General features: G+C 36.7%; 1 protein-coding gene across 1 annotated transcript in view; it reads right to left on the bottom strand.

Annotated features, from left to right (window-relative positions):
- GPC6 (glypican 6) overlaps positions 1-27,784 on the bottom strand; it is a gene marked incomplete at its 5' end in the record, with an annotated part of 711,546 nt that overhangs the window by 164,164 nt on the left and 519,598 nt on the right. The window contains one exon of the mRNA XM_079307108.1: positions 23,855-24,020. Within this exon, the coding sequence (XP_079163234.1) occupies positions 23,855-24,020 (166 nt within the window). The remainder of the gene's footprint in view (positions 1-23,854; positions 24,021-27,784) is intronic.

Consider the following 27,784-nt stretch of genomic DNA (forward strand, 5'->3'; position numbering starts at 1 on the left):
GGAGACTTTTTCACTCAATATTTAAGAAATATTGAATTACTGCAAAAGGTGACTACCTGTTTATGAACTGCATGAGAGACCTGGTGTGGCTGTGAGGAAGGGGACTACTTTCATTTCACACAGCTACAGGATGATGAACGTTTTCCCCTGCCTATTCAAAATTAGAAAGGCAGATATATCACCCTAAGGAGGGTCTGTGGCACAGTCTGCACATCAGGTGTGGTGTTTCATCCTGGCAGCAGCTCAGCTGCTTTGTAGAAGTGGAGGGGGTTCATGGCACCACAGCTCTGAAATGTGGGAGTGTGTGGATTCAGCCCATGGCACTGCTGACTCTGGGTCTCCCTGCTCCTCCAGAGAGCTTTCTGTGTTGAGCCCTTGGTCATGGTCTTATTGCTCATTTTCCCCCCCACAGAGGCTGATTAAAAAATGAGGGAAATTGTCTTTTCCTCATCTACTCTCTGTAAAGAATTTCTTAAACAAAGAAAATGGATTGGAGTTTTCACTGGTGATTATTTCTAGATTATTAATTACCTTTAATTACCATGTAACACCAAGATTAAAATGCATTCTAAAACTTGACACTTCAACCTTATTAGCTTACTACAAGAGTATGGTAGTTTCTAACAATTCTATTTATCAAAGGTAAACCGCTTATTAAGACCTTCTAATTATTAAGGTAGTGTAATCAATCTTCAGTAAAATTCCATTAGAGAGAATAAGCCCTTGAGGAAACTGCTTGTGACTCTTATGAACTTGACCAAGTCTGAAATGTATAAGAAATCTCTTTTTAACCACTGTGAGTTTCCTATATTCAAATTTTCTACCTTGACTCTATAGAAAGAAAGTCTTTTGGTTGATTGTTTATATGCCTCTGGAGTGCTTTAATCATCTTGTAAATGCTGATGTTCTTATTATTCATTTAAAAAAAAAAAATATTCCACAAGCAGATAATTCGATGGCAGGGAAGAAAATTCATAAATGCATTAGAAAGCACAATCTTTCCCCCAATGCATTTACTGTATAAATAGTTTAGAAATACTATTCTGCCTCTAATTTGCCTCTCTACTGCATCACCTGGGTATCATCCCTCTCACATTACTTAATTTGATTGTGTATTCAGATATATACTCTATTCAGTATACAGATGGACTTTTTTACTTTGGGCATCCACAAAGACTTCACGTCATCAGCATTTTGAGTTTTTCTCATGTTGTACCCTGTATGGTCTATATTGCTGGACTGGAAATCTTTTCCTTCTGCAGGTGTGTGCCTTAATTGCTAGACTGGGATGGGAGGGATCCTGGGCTTGCAGCTTTGTCCCCTCCTCACCCTCAGAGCCATGCAGAGCTCTGACCTGCCTCCCAGCCTGCTGAGAGGTTGTCATTTGGTAGTCTTTCCTATGCAAAAAGAAAGCAGCAGACTTTAAAATATCTGTCTGGGAGAAGGAGCAGAAGTAACATGTCCAGCCTAAAAAAGATGGAAATAATCAGAGTTAACTCAGATTCACAGCTGCTCTTTTAAAGATTAGCTAATCATGGTGACGTGTTATTCGACACCAAGAAAAAATGTTTGCTTTTGATTTTTATTTTTCTATTATCCAAATAAGAGTTTTCTTTCTTTTACACCATCATACACAGCCTGTCCTCATCCCTGCCTGCTAGCATTTACCAGAGCATTCTGCATTTTTCCATCTCATCAACTTTATGCCTTTCTAAACCTCATCAGAATTTTTTCACCTTCATATATGCCTCCTAATAACCTGACTCAATTTATTCCTTATAATTTATTCTACAAATGAATGTTTGTTTAGTCACCCTCAAACTAACCTTCCAAAAGCTTCCTGCAATTTTTGGTACATACACTTCAGCATTGATAAGAAAATAAATGTTTTGGAAAAAGTTGAATGTAAAATGATACAAAGGCATATTACTTTCTACAACAAATTAAACATGGAAATTATCTTTATTTTAGTGATTTTTTTAAACAGGATTTTACAGAATAAATCTCCTGCTTAAACAAGAAATAGAAAATGAAAATATTTTCTAATTCCCCACTGCAAGAACTTGTGTCTTATTTTTCAGATGACTTAAAATACATCAGAATTTTGTGCAAAAACACGGTCTACAAAAGCAAAATGCAGCGATCCTTTTCATTTGCTTCTATCACAGAAACCTATTAATAAAAACACTCATTAAACATTAGAAAAGGCTGTCAGTAATGGGATATGGATTGTTTTTTCAAGAGAAATTCAAGTTCTATTTTATTACGGGTACCTTTGGCCTATTGAGCCTCTGACATCTGGAAATAATTCAAATATTTATTTACTCCCTAAGTAAATAACACTTAGGGAGAGTATTCCAAACATAATAATAAAATTTGGGGATACAAAAGGATATTTGTTCATACCTATGTGCTTTTATAAAAGCTTATTTCTACTATAGAGCTGTGCATATCTTCCTGGTATAGATTTTTATTTAATTAGACAACTATTTTTGTAGTAGTTTTTTATCTGAATGTAGTAAGTTCAAAGCAAATAATCTAAATGAGACACATATACATTAAAGACAACACAAGAATTTCCATTCTGAGATAATCATAAATACTTTGAGTCATAACTGCATTTTTACCTTCTATGGTATAGAATTTAGTTCCAGTTAAAGCTAGCAACATTATATTGCAGATCTCATTAAGCAGGATCTCTCAGTATTGCATGCAAATATCTGCTAGATTTCAGCAGAGCCTTGCTTGGTACTTCCACACCTATTGCTACAGAAAGAAGCAATTAAGAAATCAGATGTATGGAATGAGATTTGTTTGCAAGGTAAAAATAGGTAACCTTTTCACTTATTTTCCTTTTTTCACAGCTTCACTATATTAAAAAGCATGTGTTATAAACAGGAGGGAAAAATTCTGGACATGTTACAAAATAAAGGCCAATGGTTATGGTACTTTATCCTTTTGCATGCCCTGTCTGTGTTTTATGAGCCCCAGCTGGTACCTGTGTTCTTTCCCACTGACAAAGTGATGTATTCGTTCCCCAGCATACAGACCTCTTCAGCTTTGTCATTCATATAAGTAAGGTTTCCTTATAAGCCATTTTCTGCCAAGTTAATACACCAAAGCTTTAAAGGTGGAATACAAGAGCTTTTAAAAATGTTTTAGGGTACCTTTTTTCATACTGTCAAGAGTAACTGCAATCCATTTAAGTCAAATGCTTCATATAAAAAGAAGCATTTACAGAAGTAGGGTTGTTATAGTAGCAGTTTATTTTCTATAATGGTTGTGGCCCAGCCCTTTAGTTTTCAAGCATTTAACTCATAGACAGAAGTCTTAACTTTCCCCCTGCAAAGCATAAGTGACAATTTCTCATGTAACAGTCCTCAAAGCTTGAATGACTATAAATACTTATTCAGGCCTTGTTATTTGCTTCTGACTTGCTTGTAATGACTCAGTATTGTGAAAATGCAATTAAATGCTGTGACTTACCTCAAAGTAATGGAACATACAATTGCCATGTGGTTTAATTTGTCTGTGGAATATAGCCAGTGCTTGTAATGGGCGCTATTATTCAGAGACAAACGTGGATTTTACAAATCACAAAGTGCAGGTAATAACTGAGAACATCCATTTTCAGGAATCAGATCAAAGAAATATTACTACTATTATCCAATCAATTACATTAGGTTTTGAGCTGCTCTGGCATGACAGGCAAGTGAGATCTAAATGCTGCCATTTAAACTGCAAGTATATTGCTTTAATCCCTGAGGCCCTGGAGATGCAGCCAGTCTGTGCACCACCTCCATCTGGGATGGACTGGGGATGTAAAGCCTTTTTCCTAAATTCTGAGATTCCTAGGAAGGATAAATGCACGAAGATATATTCTGGCACCTTGGCAGGAGGCAGAGGTGTGCTGCAGACCACAGCTACCCACAGCATGGCCCTAGTTTTTACCACTGCAAAAATGGGCCTGATTTGATAAAAACTTCAGGTAAAAGATTGCTTTCATCCTTCTATTTATATACTAAGATTTGTCTAAGACATTTGATGAAGTCTTCAGAAGCAGCTGAAAAAGCCCTGCTGTTCTCTTGACCAAGCATTGAAAAACTAAGTATGAATATTCCTGGGCTAAAACATAAATGTTTACATGTCAATTTGGTTTCTGAACCAGCTACATTTTGGGAGACATTTTTGATCAAATTTATCTTTAGATAACTCTATTCATTACTGCATCATTTGGCATTAAGCTATCAATTTCCTTTTAAATGAATAATCATTTTACCTGTTTCAAAATGTAAAAGTTTGGGTTTCATTCCTTTTCCCCAAAGGCATGTCAATTCAGCTGTATTTATTTGTTTCTTTAGTAAGCTCTGAGTGTATACCAGATGGGAAATGACATATCTGCATGTCTATTCATAATTCTGACATCTTTAAGTCTTTTTATAAAAACACAAAGTTATATTTATAAGGGCCTTTAAAATGAAAATCTATCACTTTAGGCAAAATGTTTACAGTTTGCTTATCCACATTACAACCATTTCAGAGATCCCAAAATATTTATTTTCAATATTGAACTTCTTTTTATGGTCGATCCACTGTCTTTCAAAGCTGTTCAGTTTACAAAACTAGCAAATTACTTTTCCATAATTGCTGTAATTACAGTCCTCCTTGTGCTCACTCTTATCTCAGAACTGTGCTACAGTTCAACATTCCAGTAACAGAAGATCTCATGTTTATTTAGGAGGTAACATAGAACACTCTGTAAACTAAAATATCTAATTGAGAAGCTCTCTATAGTTAATGTAATGTGATATTACTGCAATTTTAAAGGCTGTAGCATCATACCAGTTGTAAAAAAAGTTTTTAAAGACAGCCTATGGCTCAATGAAACCTTGGAAAATTTTTCCTAATAAAAATCAGGCTGAAATAAAGCTTTAAAAAGTGAAGACAAAATATGCTAATGGGGGGGGGGGGAAGGGGGAAGTGGAGAAAGGCATCAATATTGTCTAGGTCATTCCTACAAAATGGAAAGTCCCCATTTCCTGCTTAACCATCTCTGGAGAGATGTAACTACTCAGGAGTGCACATTGTCTATTTTAACAAGAAATTGTGCTTTTTTCTTCTTGGGTAAGTTTCATTGAAAAAGGTGTTTTCCTTATGTGCACAGACTCTTGCCATTGTGCTCTAATTCTCCCTAATATCTATGCAAAGAGGAGCTAAGTTGTTTAAAGCATACCTATGACGAAATAACATTTCATTACCTAAAATAGTAATAATATGGAAGATGGAGAGGACTTCTTCTTTCTAAATGATAGCCTTTTTTCTTGTGCATTTAATTATAGTTTTCATTTTCAGCTCCTTTAGCAATGCCTTCATCCAGTTTTGCTGTCAGCACCAATCATCCAAACCTGCTATTAGGGTTCTGAATTCCTTACTAAAACACCTCAAAAACACAAGGAAAAAGGATTCTCTGCAGTTCTGAGATGGGCTGAAGCTGCATTTCACGGAGCTTTCTGCACTGTTGACCTGTATTCACAACTACTTTGCTATTTATTTCATAGATACAATGAAATGAAAATACATTAAAAATGGCACTAATTTCAGTATTCAGATTAAAGCTGACCTTGTGTAGTAAGCTGACACATTTACTGCAAGGAAACACACAGAATTTGTGCATCATATTTCTCCATTCCTTCTGTCTAATACCTTTTTATTCTCTGCTTTATTTTTTTCTTTTAATTTTGTTACTGCTATTCATGCAGGAGCATTCCTAAAGAGAGATTTTGCCATCTCTGCCAGCTTTTCTACATAACACTGCTTAGCAGCCCACTGTTCTAAATCCCATAAGAAAACTTTCCTTGGTATCTTTTCCCATTATTTTAATTGCTCTTTTTCTTACATATTTCTTAATTATTTTCAGGTTATAAGCATAGTTAGGCCTTTAGGACATTTTGATTAAAGACTTTAAAATATTTTTGTCCATAACATGTAGGAAGATGTAGCATGCATAATATTTTCATCTTTCAGTACAGCACAAAGTCTTTAATGAGATCACTTGAAAATTAAAATAAGACAAAATCACAATTACTTCATACTAGAGCATGAAACAATACAAATTACAGAAATGCAAAAGCAGAAATTTATACATAGCTAATTTCCTCCTTTGTAAATGGAAACTTGTGAACTAGTGATCTAACAATTATTAAAACTAGAATAATGAAATAGCAAATATAGTGAGTATTTAAAATATTTGACAGTTTATTTTCTCTAAGAAGATGTGTGTTTTTTCACCATTATGCTTCATGTAATCTAATGAAGGACTAAAAGCAAACCCTTAAGATGGAGCAACAGGTAAGAGCTTTTACTACCTGGTAGTAAAAGGCTAGAAGGACATTCTGCTCTTACCCTACACCTCATCTGCCTTCACTGTTATGAGCACCCAGAGCTCTTAATTTGGCCCTACCATGCCTTGCATGGTGATCCAAGGGGGCAATTAGCCAAGACAGTTCACTGAAATCAAACCTGATTAAAAAAAAAACAAAACCCCAAAAGAAAAAAACAAAACAAAAGAAAACAAAACAAAAAACCAAAAAAAACCAAAAACCCAAAAAAACCAATAACAACAGAAAAAAGAAGAAAAAGTGGCAGACATGATTATTTTATGCCTGGGCATTGGTCCTGTAGAGAAAAACACCTATCAGCATCCAAGTGAGTGCAAAGTAATCAGTGCAGATATGCAGCCACATGGGGTCAAAGGGATGGAGAAGAAATAACCTTTTCAGCAATGTTGACCACAGTCATCTCATGTAAAGTCAGGATTTGAATTTCTGCTTGAGTTCTCCACTCTTTGAATGGATGGTGCTCTTTCCCCTTATGGTTTGTTTTCTACCAGGTGAGTAGGCTGAAGCTGAGGATGCAGGTCAGCAGAATGGAAGGAGAAGGAACACATGTCTGGGAATGAGTTCTCTTATTCTGACAGCTTCCAGATCCTAGACTGGCTCATCAGGACCCTACACCTTAAGGATGTTACTTCAAAATGCACCTAAAGATGTACTGATGAAGATGAAATCAGCATTCCACTTCTTGTCCTGAATTATTTTTTTCTGCTGTGAGTTGATATGGTGGCATATGAGTTACATCAGAGGCCAATCCCAGTTGAAAACTATCCTAGTTTGTGGCTGGGTTAGCTTCCTGCTGGTCCTGATCCCAGTCAGCTCCCCCAGCCTGGCTGCCCCACTGTTTGAAAAGGCAGAAACTCATGGCAGGGACAGAAATGTGACTGACCTGTTCACGGCAGCTGCCCAGAGTTTCATATCTCTGTAGCATCAAACTAATCTCTTAACTCACAACCTGGCTGATATTTCATTGACATCACTGGCCTAGGGAGGTCTTTATCTCCCCCTGACACTCTCCCACCATCATTCCCACCGTGCTGCTCTGTGTGGCAGAGCTATTTGTTTCTGTGGAGGGTCTCACAATCAGGGCACCGTGATGGCACAGAGGTGCAAACACAGCTGGCTGCCCTGTGGGGCTGCCTCAGCTGGCTTAAGCAGGGTGGATGCCAAATGTGAAAGCATGACCAGATAGTGATTCCCAAATGTAGCTTGCTCACAGAGCACCCTCACAGGACTAAAAGTGTTTTCTGTCACACCTTCCCACTCTGTGCTGGGCCACATGCTTAGCAGAGAACAAGGCACCAGCCCCAATCTAGTAAAAATCTAGGGAAATTCTGGTTATAAATGAGGATAACTATTACAAAGCATTGAGAACACTGAGCATTTTAGGGCATTGTTTCATTATTTTTTGATGTCTCCTAGTTCACCACACATCCTCTCCCTTACCATGGTGCCAGAACACACTGGGTCACAGAGTGAGACAAACTGAAGAACAAACTCAGCTGAGCACACTCATTGCAAAAGTGGAAAAGAAAGAATATGCCCTTTTATAGAGATCAGCTCTCTGACTTCCAGTGCTGGGATTGGAACACAGGAAAATGCAGGGAAGGCTGCCTGTCATCACTGTTTTCTGAAGCAGCATCATTAGGTCAGTTAATAATCAGCCAGACTACAGGCAACATTCAGAATTTTGCATCAAAAGCATGTAAAAATGCACATCTACTCTACTGCTAGGTCAGCAGCTGCTCAGACCCCATGAGATCTGTATTGTTTGCTTCCTATGCTTTTTTGGATCACTGCTACAAATATCATGTACACAGGGACTTTCTGCAGAGAAGAAAAGTAATTCAGCAATCTCAGGTGAGAGCTTTCTAAAGACAAAATTACTCACTGTGATTAGAAAGTTCAGATAGTCATAATAATTTCTCTGAGTGCACATGGAAATCTAGAAATTATGGCCTTAAAACCAGGAATTGAATAAGCCTTTTCAGATTGAAAGTCAGTGATGTAGAGACAATATGAATAATTCTGGGAAATTTGAGATTCCTTAGTAGCAGTTTATGAGAACAGAAACCCTGAACTGTGATGTTTAATCTCTTTTCAGGTTTATACTTGTAGGAATTGTACATACTGGAAATCAAATGGATTAAGATTGTCATTCAACATCTCTTCTTGCTGTGTGGTTCTTTCCTTAAAAATGTTAGTCTCTGTAGAAAGAGGGAAGATGGCATTCTGCTTGGAAATGTCTATTCCAGCCTTACAGATAACAGATGTGGCTGGGCCATCAGTGAAATCAGGCTACAGGACCAACTTGGGAGATCAGGGGAATACAGAGAGAAAGCTTAGGTTCAAATCTGTGCTACCATTTTATATTGTAATTAGTACATAAACCATATTTCAGTACCTAAACTAAATAAAACTCAAATTGCACCTTATTTGCAGTAAAAACATGTGGAAAAGCATCCTTTTGATATCTCTGTTTAATGTTCTTTTAGCAATAAAGCTTTTTTTCATATGGCCTGAATTTTCAACTCATGCAAACTCCACTTTTCCAACAGGATTTTTGGGATTTGATATGTGTTGATAAAACAAAGTGCTATTTTCACTAGGCAAACAATCTTCCACTTAATGTTCAAACAGTAGAAAGGGATGTGTGGGTCTTCATGGCATTCCCAAATGACAACTCATCTTATAATTTGCTGCAATAGTAAGAAAATATTTTGTATTAATCCAAGTACTCTGTCTGACCATCCAGATGACTCCGTGAATGCTGTGAAAATTTTCTAGTTTGCGTATTAGAAAAACAGGATAAAACCTGTTGTTTTACTGGCCTATGGTCAATTAAAGAAAAAACTGTGATTCTTAAAGGACTTTTTTTCCATCTGTCTCCATTTCTTTAACTCCCTTAAAGGTGATACACAGTACTTGCTATGGTGATTAATTCTTTCTTTCAAACAATAGTTTTGGTTGAGATGGTGCCCATTCACATTCTTGGCACTTCTCTAAAATGTATGAAGGCATTTGCTCAATTTCCCCAAATAAACAAACTACAGCTGCTGTTCTTCAAGCATCAGCTTGCTGTCTCCACTGAAATACAGCTTTTTAACATAAGAACATCTTAACATTTTAAAATTTTGTGATTTAAAATATTGTGTAATGCATTTCTGGGAGCTCACTCAGCTCTCATAACCTTTCATTCACTAAATAAGAAATATAAATTAAATACATCCATGCATGTAAGATTGAATAGCTAAACTCTGCACCTTTTCTCTTCCCTCTCTCATAAACATTACATAAATTCTCCTATTTGTTCTTGAATGAGGTCACCTATAATTGTTTTAATTTGATGAGCTTTTTTAAATGCTTCAGAGAAATATACAGTCATCCAATAGAAATAAAACAAAATAATTTTTCTATCTTATCTATATCTGTTTAAATTAGAGATATCTGACAGATAAGCAAAGTTTTGAGTAGCTATGGAATTCAGACTTGAAGGAATTTCAATAGCTACCCACTTTCCACTGAAAATGTTGGTATTTCATAGCTAACCTATTTGCCTTGAATCCTAAATGTTTTGCAAGGTGCTCTATGGCAATATAATACTTATTTATTCTATTAATTTCAATGCAATTTCAGTATAAAGTAATGAAAAGCAGAGACTGCACATCCACTAACTACTAATTCAATACCATTTCTACTTTTTATTTTACACTTTATGTTTTTACAAGGATTGGAAAGCAATTTGGTCTACAGAAAAAGCTAATTAACTTTTCCATATTCGTTTTAGGGATCTTCAATGCTTGGAATAATACTTTTATGCTTGAAGGTCTTTCAGTCTACCCTGAGAAATACTCTGAATTGGAAGGAAATTTTTCAGAAAATCTACCCTCTTCCCCTCAAAAAATCCTCTCCTGAAACACAGTAAGTCAGAGATGTGAGTGTCTTTTGTAACAGCTCAGTACATATGTGCAGGATATATTGACAGTCAGAAAAAGATGTCAGCAAATAAACTGAATTGGAATACTAAAATAATACACGAGATAAATGAAGACTCATTTTAGATGGAACTATTTATTTGGTATGGTGTTCCCAGCTCTCTCAAACTTGGGTGTAGATTTATGGAGAGGCATCCAAAAATTTGGACAAGAAAGACTCCTAATAACACACAGGTTTTGTGACCAACTTAAAAGCTGAAAGATGTATTACCCTTCCTCATAAATGCTTATTATTTCCATGCATAAGAAATGCAGTGTTTTCTAGTTTAAACATTTGTTTCAGAAGTCCACAGAGCTGAAAGTATCAACAAAATAGAATGTTTTTAGGAGAATAAGTGATGAATTGTGGCAAGTGCAAACACATTTCCTACAATGCTGATGATGTTTTACTACAAGAATCCTGTGTGCAATATGCTCTGCATATTTATTTAGAACAGTAAAAAAACTAAGAGGTAAACAAAACTGGAAAAAACCCACAAACACCACCAATGAAACTGCATATACTGGCATCAGCTGGAAAGGATTGCATTCTTGCCAGTTACAGAGCCCTATAAAGCCACAGGACTACACAATTTGGACCATTTGTACCAAATAAGACAAGAAAAGGAAATGAAAAGAAAATTCTGAGTCAAATACTTTGTGAAAATCTATCTGTAACCTGCTGCTTCCCTCTGAGATGGTTACTCTCCAAAGAGTGCAAGTTACATTGATCTGATGGTTTCTCTCTCTGCAAAGAGAAGCTGCCTGTTGGTTGGGCCCTTCAGCCTTTTCTGCTTGGACCAGCAACAAAACCCTTTGCAAGACAACTAGCTCCACATCAACTCTCTCAGGACTCATGCTTGGGTCTCACATTGCCAGATTTCAAACAAATGTGAATCCAACTTGAAACGTTATACTAGACTACCTGTTCATTGGACTTTATTCAGTAATTCTGCTTTAGATTTCATGGCTTGTATAACTAGATATTATAACTATAAAATTTCTTTTTGTCAGGGAAGAAAATTCTTCCACATCTTGAAATTGGCAGACTTGATGAGGAGCTTGGAGGTGCTTTTACTCAAAGGAAAATAAGTATTTGCTTTCCTCATCTGTCAGTAACAAGACACTTGACAAATGCAGTAATTTCAGAATTATTCTTTATAGATGCATTTAGTATAAGTAGAATTAGATCTTCATGTATTTTTCACTGACATACTTTCATTAGCAAATTACTTGCATCAGTTAAAGTTCTGCCATGCTGTCCTTCTTGATTTTGATCTGAGTAACTTATAATCCTTTTATAATGCTTTTATGGAAAAGTTTGATCACAATGGAAATTTCAGAGGCTTCTTAAAATTACTTGCATGTTACCATAATTTTGTTTCTTTTAAATTTTTAAATATTCATTTATATTTACACTCTTCAAAACACACATCAGTGAGACAACTAGCCTCTGTATTTTTTTAGTAGTTGCATTTGAAAAAAATACACTTGTATCAATGAAAAATTGAAAGATACTGTAAGAATTTATTAATAGTATATGGAGAAGAAAATCAAACTAAATATTATGAGATGCCTCAAAACTGAATAATAATTTAAAAGGGATTTATCTGGGTGCAGGCAACATACTAAAATGAAAATATCAGTCATTAATACCTGGAAGAAAAGATTTCTCTGTTACTGAAATATGGTTTTAGCCATCAGTGTAACTTGGAGCAGCCATCTCTTATTACTTCCATGGAAATACTTTCCTGACAGAAAGTCTCCCAGGAAAAAGTAGAAAGGAAACACAAATACTTCATTTTCTAATTTTTATGAAAAGCTCACCAAATAGTAAAAGCAGTACAAAGAGGAGAACCTGATGTAAAGTATGTTGTCAGCACTGCAGACACCAGCAAAATTTCAACTGACAAAATATTAATGGATTAATTTTTAGTTTGTCATAAGAATTACATAAAACCTTTCTTTTGAGTGTACAAATGAAACAAAAATCACAAACTGTAGCTATGTGTGGCACTCCTGTTCCTACAGTAGAGAGTCTATATTCCATTCATTTGCTTCTTTTGATCCATATGCAAAAACAAGGAAGCTGAAGCATAACTAAAAGCCAGTGGATCTGATCCTGCATGTTTTATTAAAAGAGCTAAATCTACTGGAAGACCTTTTTGTATAATTTCATCATAGAATCGTGTGAGTGGTCTGTTTTATTGTCTCATCCTCAGGATAACTTCTTGCCTTTTTGTCACTATCCATTCTCCCTGGTCCATAATTTGTTTTACTGATGGTTTTCATCATATTTTACAGTTGAATTAAGTGCAAGATGCTGCTGTAACCTCTACACTGAGAGTGAAGACTGACCATCTTATTTTATAACAGTGCAGTGAGATGCATTTCTTAGCTGAAAAATTGGACTCTCTTCTGAGGTCATCAACAAATATCCAGCAGAACCAAAATTAGGTTCTTTATTTTTCAAGCTGCTACTTTCTCCCTCACAGTTACATGTATTTTAAGAGTTAACAAGACAAGACAGATAAAAAGGCTCTTTGCTGCTGCAAATTGAAGTCTGATATTATGAACGTGAGTTCCTACTGACATGGAACATTCTGGTGGCTAAATGAAAAATACATGTTATGGGAGTTTAAACTCCCATAGGTTAACTTGCAATATAAATGACATTAAGGGATGTTGAATGTTATATTACAGGGCAGGTGACACTGAGTAACACAGACAAATAAGAAATATAAGAGCAGAGTTTTTCACATTACCTTGTAAACACATTGAAATTTCCCAAATGCATCAGAACACTTTTAGATTCCACTCTTGCAAAAAATGCTCAATGAATTTTGGCCATATCAGCTCTGTCATAGCACTCAGCATCAAGTTCTCTTGACTTTAGAAATGGTAAGATCTTCTGTTGATAAGGCCGAGATAAGGGAGTTGGAAAAAAAAATCTCCTCATATTTCCTGTTTATAATAAAACATTCTTTACAAGAAGAAATGGAGGGTTGATATATTACAAGCGAGGAATCCATAGGACACTTATCAGAAAGAAATAATTACTTCCTGAATTTGAAATTCTAATCTCTCTAATGGTTTCAAGTTTTTGCTCCAGTAAATCTGGCACTAGTATGGGCTACTACCTAGGGATATTTCTCACAGTCTTTTGCCAAGTTATGAGAAATTTATAGCTCAGCCAAACACTCTTTACCTTCTTCTATTAGCTTATCTTTAAAAAGTCTTTCCAAAACAAGTAATTTGTGCCCTTGTATATCAGTGTGGCTTCATTAGGAAAAAGAAAAGAACATTTTGGTTACATTAAAAACATTAATATTATATTAATATTACATATTATAGTATATATTATACACATATATTATAATATGAAATATTAATGCAAGATTATACATTTGAGCACACATTTTTTGTCACATTGCTAATAATGTTTGGAGATTTCGGCAGCACAGGATAATATTTGTATAGCTCAAAAAAGACATGAATAAGCAGTCAAAAAAATAAAGAAAACTCAATTATTTAGACTGAGAGTGTCTACATATTTGAATTATTTTAATTAATTGAATTTTGGGTCGATTTTTCATCTTCAGGAAACATAAAATTGCAACTTTCTCTGAAATTCAAGAATTAAAAAAGCATAAAGAACCTATCTCCAAACTTCTCATTAGTGGAATATGGCAGATTAGTTATAATCAAAAATCACTTTTTGTCTGTGTCTTTTTGTGTTGCTCATTTACAACATTAGAGTTTATTTGTAAGGAGAAATTAAGGCTGGTTGCCAACACTACTTTGTTTCTGTATTTCAAAAAGAATCCTGTGATTCTAAATGGATAATATGCTACCTAAGATATTATAATAAACAGATTTACCCTTATCAAGCAATGGCTCATAATTATGATACAGAGCAAATCAATGTCAGTTTTGCTTTGACATCATTGTGGTAAGGAATCACCTTTTAATAATAAACTCAGCAAAGTATTTTCAGATATAACCAAGTATTTTGATAGTTACTTATAGAACAAATTAGCTCTGAGTTACAATTGTCTCTCCATTGCATTTGCCTGAATAATGGAGAACGTAATTTGACATTTGTTTCTAATATAAAGTTTAGAGAATCTGAAATAGTTAGTAAATAAATTTATCAGAAAAACACATAATTCAAGATATTACACAGTTTCAAGTTTATTTTCAGCATATGAAAACTGTTTCTTAATTATGCAGTTTTCTAAAATGGATGCAGATTCCAAGATAAAATACTTTAAATGTATAAAATGGTGCCATGGTGCAAGCAATAATTTCCTCAAATATACTGTTTTAAATGCAGTGGAATACAAGCAGAAACAAAATGCAAAAAATGGGCAGAGATAATTTTATTTCAACTAAAGTTGAAATAAAACTGTCAGTACTCCTCTGGGAAACATACTAATTATTTCACAATCATTTTCCTTTAAATATAGGGGTGCTTGCCAAACAGAATTCAGATCATCTCAAGTTTATCAATACTGACCAAGAGAAATGATGATATATGTTTTTAGAAATAACATAATTTTCACCCTTCCTAGTGTAATGCAGCATTGCCTCAATTAAGCACAGCCAAAGTAGTAAGTTCAAATCAATTAAAATGTTATTTAATTCAATTTGATTTGGGTAAAATGTTCTTTATTTGGATTTGTAATCCTTAAAAATAAAAAAAACCACAACTGCATGCAGGTAGTTGTTTCAGGTAACTGAATTGTAAGAGCACATCCAGGTTCTGTACTCTGGGTGTGTGCTTCATTCACAGTCCTGTGCCTGTGAGAGATCTGCTGCCCCAAATCCCCCAAACCAGAAGGGAAACCAGATCAGGTAAGAGGCACGATATTCTCCAGCTGGTCTCTTGCCTGAGAAACAGGGAGATCAGCACAGTGGAGTGCCTGAGGGGTATCCCAACAGGTAAACAGGGATTAAGCCCTACATAAATGCAATTAATTGAGACATCAAATCCTCCACTGAAGGGAGAACTCTTTTGAGGTGCTAATATACATGGTAACCTAGGACAGAAAAAGCAGCACTGTTTACTGCTTTCCTGGAAGCAAGGTGTCCTCTAAGAAGGCATAGCTATGGACTTGGAAAAGTGCAAAATAATAGTCCCAGAATCACAGGGTATTTGAGCAATAAATGATGAACATATTTCCTGTTTCTAGAGATATCTTATGTAACATCCCTGGATTAACTCATAGCATTTTAAGGGCAGTGGCTAAACAGCTTCCCCAGCACTTCCCCTGAAACTAAACAGAGAGAAATTTGCTGTTTACTGCAACTTCCAAACTGTGCTCATGTATACTAGACAGACATTTCCCTTTGATGTGAAATAATATGAAGGAGTAGGAGATGAGGAATGAAAATGGAACTAAAAAGTCATCATTTGGGTACAATGGTTTCATTATAAAATCTTTTAAACTTTTAAACTTTTTGACAATGCTGATCAGTCTTGCTATTTTCAAAAGGAGCGGTAGCATCTAAGTGCTGCAGTCAACACAGAGCCTGCTGAAAATGCTGAGTATGTGACTCTCAATTCCCTTCAAGTTTTGGGAAGCTTTTTCCTGAATATAGAGAAATCATGCAGAGAATTGTGTTCTCATGCCAAAGGCAGGATTCTAGAATGGCTGAATTTGATCCTGTATTTGTAGCTGTCATATGACACGATGATGGGTGATAGGCACTAATGTCTTTTGTGCCTTAAAGAGAATGGCATAGTTAAACTCCATGTGTGATTTCCACAAGACATGTCAAAGCTCACAGTCCTAAGAGGTCTGCTGCTATCATTCAACTAAACATTTGCATTTTCAGAAATCCACAGTCCCTCTTTAGGAGCTGCAGTCCTCAAGAGTCACTCTGAGTGAAGCCATTAGCACCCTTCCAGGATGCACCCCCAAGTAACAAGCTGTCACTGGCAAGATCAGGCCAGATGAGCCCCAGCTCTTTTGATCCAGTAGCAGGAGCACAATCCCTGTAGTGCTACAGGAGGGAATCTCTTTCTTCAGTGACACATCCTGAAGCAAACATAGAGGGCAATGGATGCTGTGAGTTGCTTGTAAGAATCCATACTGCCCAGGGGGAGCATAGAGATTTGGCAGGATAAGTAGAGTTTAAGCAGCAGGCAAGTGCTGGTGCTATTTGCATTCTGCAGGCAGTCCACAACTTCAGAGAGCTTCTCTCAGGCTGAATTCATTTCCATCCGAGGAATTACACACCCAGGTTGCCTATCCTTTATACTTCTGAGGTAAGAAAAGCAGTGGGAAATAACAAATACTGTTCCCCTCTTCTACACATTATTTACCTTACTGAAAGGTGATGTCCCCTTTATTTCAGGGGTGCTCCTGTGTACTCTAAACCATCAGATCTTAGTATTGTATTTCAATTGTAAAACAAGAGGAAAATATGGTATCATGGAGGTTACGGCTTACCAGAGGTTTTAAAATTATAGTACTGTAATATTTTAATTAGGCATTGTCAAGTTAAATTCATTTTTCATTTGTACAATTACATATCTTTAACCTGAACTGACATAATTGTTAACAGATGTTAAGTCTGTGTTTTTAATAGCACTGCAAATTCCTTCATGTTGCTACCTATGCATTATGGAGACTAATGGGCCTGAAGCACACTAAAATGTTTTCATAAAAAAGATTAGATTTGCATCTGCAAGTCTTGTTCTCAACCTCTGAGCACCCAGTTTATCACAAATCAGAGTATTCTACTCATTTTCCCTTCTTTTTGTAAAAATAAGCTTAAGTAGGGAAAAATAATTCTGAACTAGAAATCCCATTTTTTCATATATAATCACAATGTGGCTTCACACCCTTAGAGCCATCCACCAAACCCTGACACTTCAACTAAGGGAATAGGTATTGGTGTATGATAGCTACTGTAGTAGAGACAGAGACTTAAAGAAACTAGTACTTCTGCAAACTCTGGAGGTAATAAAGTTGTTTTAAGAAGTAAGTAGGAAAGATGAAAGGCATTAGGTTAACATAATTTTCCGTATTTTCATTCTGATAGTTAGCAAAGGTGGTTTCACTTGAGGCATCATGATAACTCTGGCTCAGGAAGAAGAAAAGATTATTTTAGCCTAAAATTTTAAATACTTTTAAAGCATACAGTAATGAAAAATAGATCTTTCTATTCCAGATTTGAGTTTTAGGCTGTCTTGACCATGAATTCTATCAGTTTTTATATCAGCACATGGTGAAAATTACAAACTTTTTGTCTTTGCATTCAAGCGTCCATTCTATGCTCATCAAACCAAAACTGATGAATTTCCACCAGAAATTCTGAATTTAGAGTAATGGCACCCCAGGGCAGCAGGTATGTTTTGCAATGCCTCTCCATGGGGGAAATCATAAAATTTAAGTTTTTCTCCCAGAGTTTTTGTGAAAGGCTAACATATCAAAAATAGCACAGTATACTTTCATATAATGATTAAGGAGGAGGGTGGTAGAGAGAGGATATTCAAGTTTCAAGTAACTAAAGTTACTAAAAACTCTGATATAGCTCTTACTTACCATGATTATGCCAGAACAAGACTTTTGACTGCTGAGTATTGCAACAGACTGCCAGCCTTCCCTCAGTACTACACAAAGATAAATGAAAGGGAACAGCACTGCTGGATAGAGCAGAGCAAGTGACATCACCTACATGGAGTCATGCAAAGGGTTTGACACTGTTGTGCATGACATCCTTGTCTCCAGCTGGGAGATACATGGGTCTCATGGATGGACCACTCAGTGGAAGAGTTGTGGTCAGTGCCTCATTGTCCACGTGGAGCCCTGTGATGAGTGGTGTCCCTCGGGACCGATACTGTTCCATTTCTTTGTTGGTGACAGGGACGGTGGGAGTGAGTGCACCCCCAGCAAGTTTGCTGGTGACACCAAGCTTGTGTGTGTGACAATGCCAAGCTTGCAGCAGTGTGGTGTGGTCAGCATGCTGGAGGAAGGGGTGTGCCATCCAGGGGCTCAGAGGGGCCTTGACAAGTTTGAGAAGTGGATCTGTGTGAGCTTAGTGAAAGTCAGCAAGGCCAAGCGCCAGGTTCTGGACCATGGCAGTCCCAGACACATCTACATTTAGCTGGAGCAACAGCCCTGCAGAGGAGGACTTGAGTGTGCTGGTTGATGAACATCTCAGCATGAGCCAGTGGAACCCTGGGCTGCATTAAAAGCAGCATGGCCAGCATGGCAAGGCAGAGGATTCTGTCCCTTCACTCTGCTCTCCTGAGATCCACCTGGAGCGCTGCCAGCTCTGGTGTCCCCAACATAAGGACATGGAATGGATGGAGCAAATCCAGAGGACCACGAAGTTCATAAGAAGATTGGAGCACCTTCCCTACAAGTAAAGGCTGGCTGAATATGTTGGGGCTGTTCAGCCTGGAGAAGAGAGGGTTTCTTGAGACCTCATAAAAACCACAATAAAAGCAAAGGATTACTATTACTATTATAGATTGATTTTTTTCTCTGAACCAAAGTGAATCCTGAAGATACAGTTATTCTTTTAATTGAAGTCAAAAAAATTCAAATCAGGGTGGCCTCTTGAAGCATTAAAAGGAAAATGATTATCCTTGTGCTTGCACATGGAACAGAGAAAGCACAGAGACCCAAGAACTTTAGTAAGCAGTAAACAAAACTGATGGCATATTTTCATCACTAAAACTTTCACTAGGAGTAAGTAGTTAAGGTTTTGTTGGGTATTTTTTCTGAAAATTATCTAGCTGCTGTATGTGAGACAGCATGGTACACTCTGCCTCAGGAGAACTCCTAAGGTAAGTGTCTGAGTCATACTGATGGGAAGAAAAGAGGGATTCTTAAAGCACAAGAAGAAGAAAGTTAATTAGTGATGCAGAGCAATTGTAGTGACAATAAGAGAAATCATGTTAATACTGGCAGGGGAATCTTTTGCTGAAGCCTCACAGATACGATTTTCTCCTCTGGTGAAGCCTGGCAGGATGGTGGCAGTAAGAGGTGTTGGCTCTCAGCTTTGAATCCTGCAGTGTGAACACACTGCATGCTGATCTGCCTTACTACACAGTAGAGCTTGTCAAATATCAAATGCACTCAGAGCAAAGACACTTGCTCTGCTCTCTGAGCAGAAGGGTGGCTGTGGACGTAAACTCTTGGCTCCTTTTCACAGACAGGGATGCAATCTGTGCTACTGCAAAACTTCTAAAAGGTTTTCCACAATCTGAAGTGTTTTCCACAATTTCCTGCCTATTAAAACGTGGAGGTAAGGTTGAGGCGAATCTGATTTATCACTGAATAATTTTTAGGAATAAAAAGACTTTTAATTTCTGCTTTATAAATAGCCATGTAGTGTCAAATCTCAATGGATTGCATTTTATATACTACTACACAGGCAATACACTTGGTCACTAACTACAGCAACAAAACATTTGTCAATTCATCAATTAGATTTCCACAAATAAAAATGCTCAGATACAGTAATTGCTATGATGAAAACAACTACCTGGATTTTTACTCTCCTGTTGAGCTGAATTACTTCTATAAGGATTGTCATATTTGGCCCACAATCTTGCTAGATTTTAAGGTTTAGTATCATCTGTGTTTTTACAAGAGAGAAGATAGTTAACTCTAATGCTAGTAGTGAAAGAAATCCTCCAAAAAACAAATGGGTTATGGCCACTTTGCCATCCTGAACCTGTGATTAAGGCAGCTGTCAGAACGAGATGCACTTGCTTCCATGGAAATAATCCTTTTACAGCTGAAGCTGAATGAGGATACTGAGAGAAAGTGTGGTGTCCACTGAGGTGGGCTCATTCCTCAGCTGACATTCTTGCTTGAGAAAAAGAGCAGTTAAAGAGAAATAAATGACCAGTTATAGGGAAAGCTAAGGTTAAGGAAAGTTAAAGAATCTAAAGATAGGAACAGGGACTTAAATACAGGTTAGTAAGGAAAAGAGGAGTAACAGTATTGCTAAAACTGAATGCTCTTCCCTAAGATACAAGGTTTTCAAATTTTTGTTACTGGGAATAATTTTATCCATCTCTTCTGTTTCTGTGACAGAACGAACAGTGAGATGCCTGATTCTTATTGCTATTAATTGGTAAAGCTCCATGGAGAGAAGCATAATTTTCACTATATCCTTTGGGCTGTGAGACAGAGAAAATCCCCTTTTCCCCATTCCACAGAATCAGTCAGCTGCTCCCTGAGGCAATCTCCATCCTTAGCAGTACAGTTCCTTTGCTCATGCTTTTTATCTTGCATTTGCTAACGTTGCTTGAGATGGGTGCAAAGGAGATTTTGATTGGTAACTGACAGGCAAAACATCAGAAGCAAGCTTTGCAAAATACACATTTTCAAAGTCAGTGTGGCAGGTGTACTTTTAAATACCTCTTAAATATTTTATATAGATACCTGGAAGGAACATTTTTTCATTACAGTTCTATAATTATAATATGATACTAAAGACTGTCTTCCTTTCCCAGGCAAAATTCTGAGTTGCAGATGATCTGCTAGAATGAGATGTGCTGCATTTGGCTTTTATCACACAATAATTTAGCCAACAAAATGCAAAAAGCCTATAATGAAACGTTGCACAAAAAGGACACAGACTTTAAGGTGACAAAACCAGGAAATATACAATGTGCCATGTGTCATGCTGCTGCAGCTGTTTCACCTCTTACCAATTTTCACAGTCTATAAAATCTTGAAAAGCACCAGATGTTTAGGGGAAGTTGTCCCACTCTTCCTAGCTTTGAAAGTAGAGGCAAGATTTATTATTGCTATATATATGTGATTTCAGTCCTGACTTCTGTATTTATAAACTACGTGAAACATGCAACACATCCTGTTGTCAAACAGGCCATTTACTTTCCTCTGCTCCTCCTCACGTGCAGATCTTGCCTGTTGCTGGACCACTGCTGTAACTACAGAACAATATCAGGACATGTAGTACAAACTGCAGAACTTACCTAGTTACTGACAAGCAAAAAAGTTTTCTCCTAGTATCAACTTGTGTCACAACAACCTTGCAATGCACAGATTATGAACTAAGCAAACCCATTTTGCAATGCACAGATTATGAGCTAAGAAAAACTGTTTGTGTATGAATATGCACTAACATTTGGGATTCCTGCCTAGGCAGAGCTTGATAATGCACAAAATTATCTTTTTTTTTTTTTTTTTTTCACTAGTGCATGGTTCCTAGTATTGGAACAGGGATAAAAACTGGTCATGTGTAATTTCCAATCTTTCATAGCTCAGCCGTGCTGTTAAATGCTGCTGTTCGTTTTAATTCAGTGAGTAGAAGTTTTGTTGTGTTTACCACTAAGGGAATTGCATGTGCTATTAGAAAGCCTCTGACAGCTGTCAGAGACAGAGACAACTTGCCTTATTTCAGTCTTTCATAAAGGAAGGACCCTCACCTTCAGCAAAGCTGTCAGAGGCCTGAAAAATGGGATAAAACAGAATACCTTCTCCAAACACATGAAAATCTCTGTATCTCCTGTATTTCTGTATTTTCTTCCCCATAAAGGTACAGAGGGAAAGTGGTATATTTAGAAAAAGGAGGAAATATGATTTATTTGTATTGTATACTGTCTTGTCATCACTGACCTGCAGGGATAACTGCACAGTAGCCTGCCTGACATGGCATTTAATAAATTAGCACTATGTTTTAACATAACATGCAAGTTTTCAGGTAGCTTTTATTTTCTGAGAGCAAGAGCAATCAAAACCAGAGAGACATTGATGAAGACAAGGGCTTTGTAGCAAAGACACTGAAAGTGTGAATCTGTAAGCGTTTCCACACATTCTAACACATCTCAGCCCAGGACTCTCACTGAATTTAAAGCACCAGAAAAAGAAATCTTCTCTTAATACCTCAAACCTTCACTTCCAACTCTTGGTTTAAACAGGTGTTTGCCTTAATAAAAACTCTGTTGTTTATTTTAGTTCAAATGTTTTGGGGATTTTTTCTTAAAAGCCTATTTTTTTTTTTTAATCAGAATTAGTGATTTGCTTTTTATTCAGTGACAGGGAAAGTAGCTTATGCAATGTCCTTAACAGGTTAGCATTGTTTTCCCATCAGCTTCTACTTAACTTTCTGATGATGATCAGATTCTCCTTTTTACTTCAGTAATCCCATGGGTATCCCTCCATACAGCACTGCTTCTGATGTCAACTCCTTTAACCAGTACAAGAGACTGGGAAGGCAAGTGTATCTGCATCATTTGGTTAATGTTGTTGTTTGCATGCTATTTTTATAGCATGCTCAATGCTTGTTTTCACTTTTCATACTCTGATTCATTTTTCATCCTGTTTTCTTCTCCCTATCCATCTTGCACTGCTGAGTAAAGCAAAAATCCATGAATGAGTCAGAGTCAAATTTTCAAAGTCGCATTGGTCAGTGGGGTTTGAAATTAAGAGAATGAGATTGCTTATGTTTTATCTTTCCAAAAATAGAAAATAAATTTCCTTTCTTCAGCTTCAATAAAGAAAGTTTTATTCCATTTTTGTCCATCTGCATTTATTTTTCTGAATTCTAGTCTAGACTATAAGGCTCACTAGTGTCTAGGCTAACTAGCTGTTCCATTCCTTCCATATTATCATCACCCTTGCCTAATTGTCATCCATCCTATCACCAAAAGCAACTTAAAAGTAATAGTTCTTGTTATATGCTATTCTTCTGGCAGTTTGGTTTTTTGGGTTTTTTTTTTTTTTTTTGTTTTTTTTGGTTTTTTTTTTTTTGGGTTGTAGGGTTTTGTTTCTTTTTTTTTTGGTTGGTTTTTGTTTTGCTTTGTTTTGCTACAGAATGGCTGAATGGCTCTTTAAGGCACATTCCTTTTTTTTATTCTTAGTTTATTTGAGTGAAGAATTATGTGAATAAGCTGTTGGAGCAGTTTTTCTTAAGTATATATTCTATGCTCCATTCTAACACTGGGTTGCATGTTTGGTACATTCTATTCAGTACACTGGAAGTGAGATACTATCGTATTTTAAGCAAGAACGAGGAATTAATAATTTCTCATATATGCAACTTTTAAAGCTTTTTGGCTATGTACTACCAGAATTAAGAGCAGCAGCTGTTGTGATTTAGGTTGACTGGATGTTATACAATGCTATTATCTTCTCAGCTTGCAAGAGCCTAGTTTTCAGTTGTAATATGTACTATTTCTGCCATGTTAAGCTTGTTATCAAATCCTCTACCAAATCTTTCTCAACATTTCCCATAGCATGTAATAATTCAGCTCAGGAGCTGTAACACCACACCATTCCTTTGGAAATATGAAATGTGAAATGTGACTGGCTTAGAGCAGGGCGAGCAGTCATTTCTTACTGCAAGCCATGAAGTTCAAGTAGAAAGTGAGCTGCATCTGCAGTTGCTTCACTCTGAATATTGACTAACAGTGTCTTCTAAACACACAGAACCCTGTAAAGGTTTGATATTACCAGAGTTTCCTTCCACTAATATTTAAACTCTTCTTACCTATGAACAGATTCCACTCAGTATCCAAATCAGCCTGATTTGCTAGGCAGCCCTTCATTACATTGAGGCAATAGTTGTTGCAGGGTTTCACAGTGGGAAGTCCTCTGCAGTAAGGGCAGTACAACATCTTCATTAACGCCCGGATGCACCCTGGGGTGGGACTGACCTGCAGAGTTTAAGGCAGGGAAAGAAAAAGAAAAAGGAGGAAATCAATCTCCTGTTCTGTGAATTTCGGGAGGGCTGAGATTATGCCTCTCAAGCAGTAAGTGCAGAAGGGGCAATTTGTGAAAAGAGCTCAACCTTCAGTAACACCCTCCTATAAAACTAATCATTTCCTGCCAATTATCTTCATTTAGCACAACTTTCAGGAAAGCAGAAATCAACACCCCCTACTGATAGCAGGGCTTGCTTCCCCAGCCCTCCCACACAAAATCTCCTGGAAAAGCAAAGGAAAAACATCCAGAGAATCAGCTGGGTAGTAGCAGATTGATCCTAGCATGGAGCATCCTGAGGAGACTTATCACTTTTCCTATATAAGATGGAACTGTCAGTCATACCAGCACTGGATTAAAATCTCCTCTTTATTGTGGCACAGTAAATCCAGGATAATCTTGACGATTTCTATAAATTTATTCAGAAAAGGATATAGTTCTCTTTTTTGACAAAAATACCCTTCTTTCTTAGACAAATTCATAAAGAGATCAGAGAGGGTTTGTTTGGGTTTTTTTTTTTATTTTTTGGATGTGCTTTCAACATCTCAAGAGACAAAAAATATTATAGACAATATAATACATTTCACTCACATATGCACTTCTGTATTTAGTTGTCTAATCTTAGACTAGTAAAATACATTCATGCCAGAGTTTCTAACTTGGATTAGAAGTGCACTCTAGGTGCTTATCACATTAACATCTTGTCATGGTGCAGTCGAGCACAAGTATCCCATGCTGGAGTGACAATCTAGAGCAATGACAAAGAGCTGCAGGTTCCTCAGTGATTTCAAAATTCCTGGACAGGAGATTGCAAAGCAATGGTACTCCTTTCACTCAGTTTGTTGGTTTATGAATTTACTGATATGAATTTCAAGGGAGTAAACTATTTTTCCTTAATCTTGGTAACTTGTGCTGAAAGCATGAATCTAACTTTGCACTATAGTGGTACAGGCTAATTGATGTCATTTGTATTATCAGGATTGTACTAAAATTGTGTTTCTTTTTATTTTTTTTCCTCTGGAAATTTGTTTCTCCTTTTTGATGTTAAATCATTGATTTTTAGAGAATTATACAGCTCATCTTTACACAGTCTTTACATACAGTCTTTACACAGAACATTTTTAAATTAAAATGTTTCTGAGATGCAGCACACACTTCTGAATATGCTCAGAAGGGATTTATGCTTTCCTTTCCTAGGGAAATGCATTTTGCTAGCAGAACACTGATGGCATGTGTGAAGGTATATTTATACATCCTTTTCCAATAGCTTTTGAACCATCAGCCAGTTTCAATCAAATTTAACTGATGGATTCAGGTCTCAGTACATTAAGATCCCACATGTTTTTTCTTTTAAATAGACAGCTGAGAGAAAAAGAGGAGAGAGGTTCTATTATTGCCTTTACTGAGGAAAAGGGTGAAACATGAGGTCAGTTCCTCACAGATATCAAAGAATCTGCGTTGAAAATGATGCTATGAATGACCCATTGGTTAGAAAAAGCACAAGGGGAAACTTCCACCTTATTGAAGAGCAGAAAATCCAAATTCATAAAAAAGGCAGACTTTATTATTTTCACTGCTCAGAACTAGATTTTAGAGTCACTTATCCAACTGCTGTACACCTCCAAACCTAGAACAGGTAAATTTTTACAAGAAGACTGGCACCAAAGAAGGAAGCAAGCAGAATGCTTATATTTATGGTTAACAACAGAATCTTAAAATTTACATTGAAATTGTTGCTTAAAGCCAGAGATATTTCCATCTGTAAGTACTGAGAGTTTTATCAGATAGGCTTCTTTCATGCTTAAAGTTATGCTTCTTCCCAGTTCCAGTAGTCTCATTAAGGCCAAGTTATCAGCACCTAGTTGACCCCTAAATTCAGCTGGAATCCACGTGTTTTCCCATCCACACTTTCCCAATTTCACTTTGGTACTCATGCTGACATATACCTATAAGATCTTGATCTTGCACAAAAACTTTCTGTCAATCTAATTCTTGAAAAGCATATCTAAAAGAGAGAAGACAGTACCTGTCTTTATATTATTTATTACCTTTCTTATATTGTCTTTATATCAAGGAAATACCATAAATATTTATGTGAGTCTTACTTTATAACAAGAGCAATCTGAGAGGAAACTAGCTATCATGCTTTAGTCTGCCAGAGATCCAGATCATGTCCCAGATCTGCTAGGACATGACCCTAAAGGCCAGTTAGTATCTATTTAGACATGTCCTGTGAATCTTCAAATCTTGTCACATTACACAACTGCTTTAACAGAGTACTTCTGGTCACACTCCACTGTGAAGTAGTCAGGATAACTTCCAACCACTCAAAAACAGTGAACAGGACCCAGGTGTCTCATGAGTGTCTTAATATCTTTCATACAATATGGTGGCATCACTAATAGTATTTTACAAGACAGAAAGGTGCTCTACTTATGTTAGGAGTGAAGTATGTTTGTTAAGAGAAGACTCCAAGAGATGTGTTCAAGGAAAGAACAGATGAAGAAGGTGTCTACAGAAGCCTCTGTCATGTTATTTATACCTGCATCAACTTCTGACAAAGACTAACACTGAAGAAGATCCTTGCTGATCAAGCTGGATGTTGCGGAACTTGGTTTCAGAATATGCTGCACTGGTGACATAAAATACAAGCATAGATGAATTGCTGTGCCTGCTGGCTGACATTCACTTTGCTTACTGCTTGCACCTTCTGCTCCAAGCTGGTCACATCCCATATACCACATCACATTGGCACTATACCTCCTCTGGGTTCCACTTGGTGCCTGAGTGACTAAAATACAAAATTATTATTTTGTGTGGTTATTTTTCAGCTCAAAGTGTTTGGAATAATAGGAGTCAGTAAAGCAGGCAATGGGAATAAAAGGGAGCTGGATATAATGTATGTTTTGAAATAAGACCAGAGGTTTCATAGTGCTTAGACTATACTCTGCTCAGCAGTGAAAGAAGGGAGGGGGCCACAACAAGAAAAATAGCTTCATGCAGGTTTCTGGAGGCAGTGTCTATCCTGACAAAAGCATATTGCATGGAGACACAGGTGGAGAGGGCTGAAAATCCAGCTGTGACCCAGGCAAGGAATGAGTCTTGTTCTCAATCCTGTTCCATATTCATTGGTCACGTAGCAGTACTGATGTACCTTTAGCAATCCAAACTGTGGCTCAGAGAAATATTACCAATAGCACAGCTACTTTAGAAGTCTGAAGGCTAAAAGTTAAATGCTGCATTACAGCAGTTAAGTGGCTTTTCTGAACCTAGTGTTCAGTGAGCAGCTAGATTTCAGTCCTCAGCTTTGGCTGTTTTTTCTGTAGCTTGCTTTTCAAAGAATATGATTAGACCTTCTTCTTCTCTCAACAACAGCTGAATTATCTCTCATGCAAAAAATAGTCAAATTTTGGTCTAAGATTCTGAAATTTGGTAAGAACCCAAATATAAAAAGAATCCAACTTAGAGTGTAAGTATTTCAGAAAGCTATGAAATAATGAAATTTGGAAATTACCACACAAAGTTGATTTTCAACCATCTTCTTTCTACTGAAAAATGCTTAGAAATGCATTTTAAAACCCCATTTCTCATTTATATCTTAAAAAAATATATATATTCAGAGTCTCTCACACCTAAGTACTTTTCTGCAGACAAGCCAAAAAGCAGATATTAATTTCATTCAGAGGTATTCAAAACCACAAAACCTGCATTTCCTAAG

Source organism: Erithacus rubecula (assembly GCF_903797595.1).
Source record: "Erithacus rubecula genome assembly, chromosome: 1".
NCBI classification, from domain to species: Eukaryota; Metazoa; Chordata; class Aves; order Passeriformes; family Muscicapidae; genus Erithacus; species Erithacus rubecula.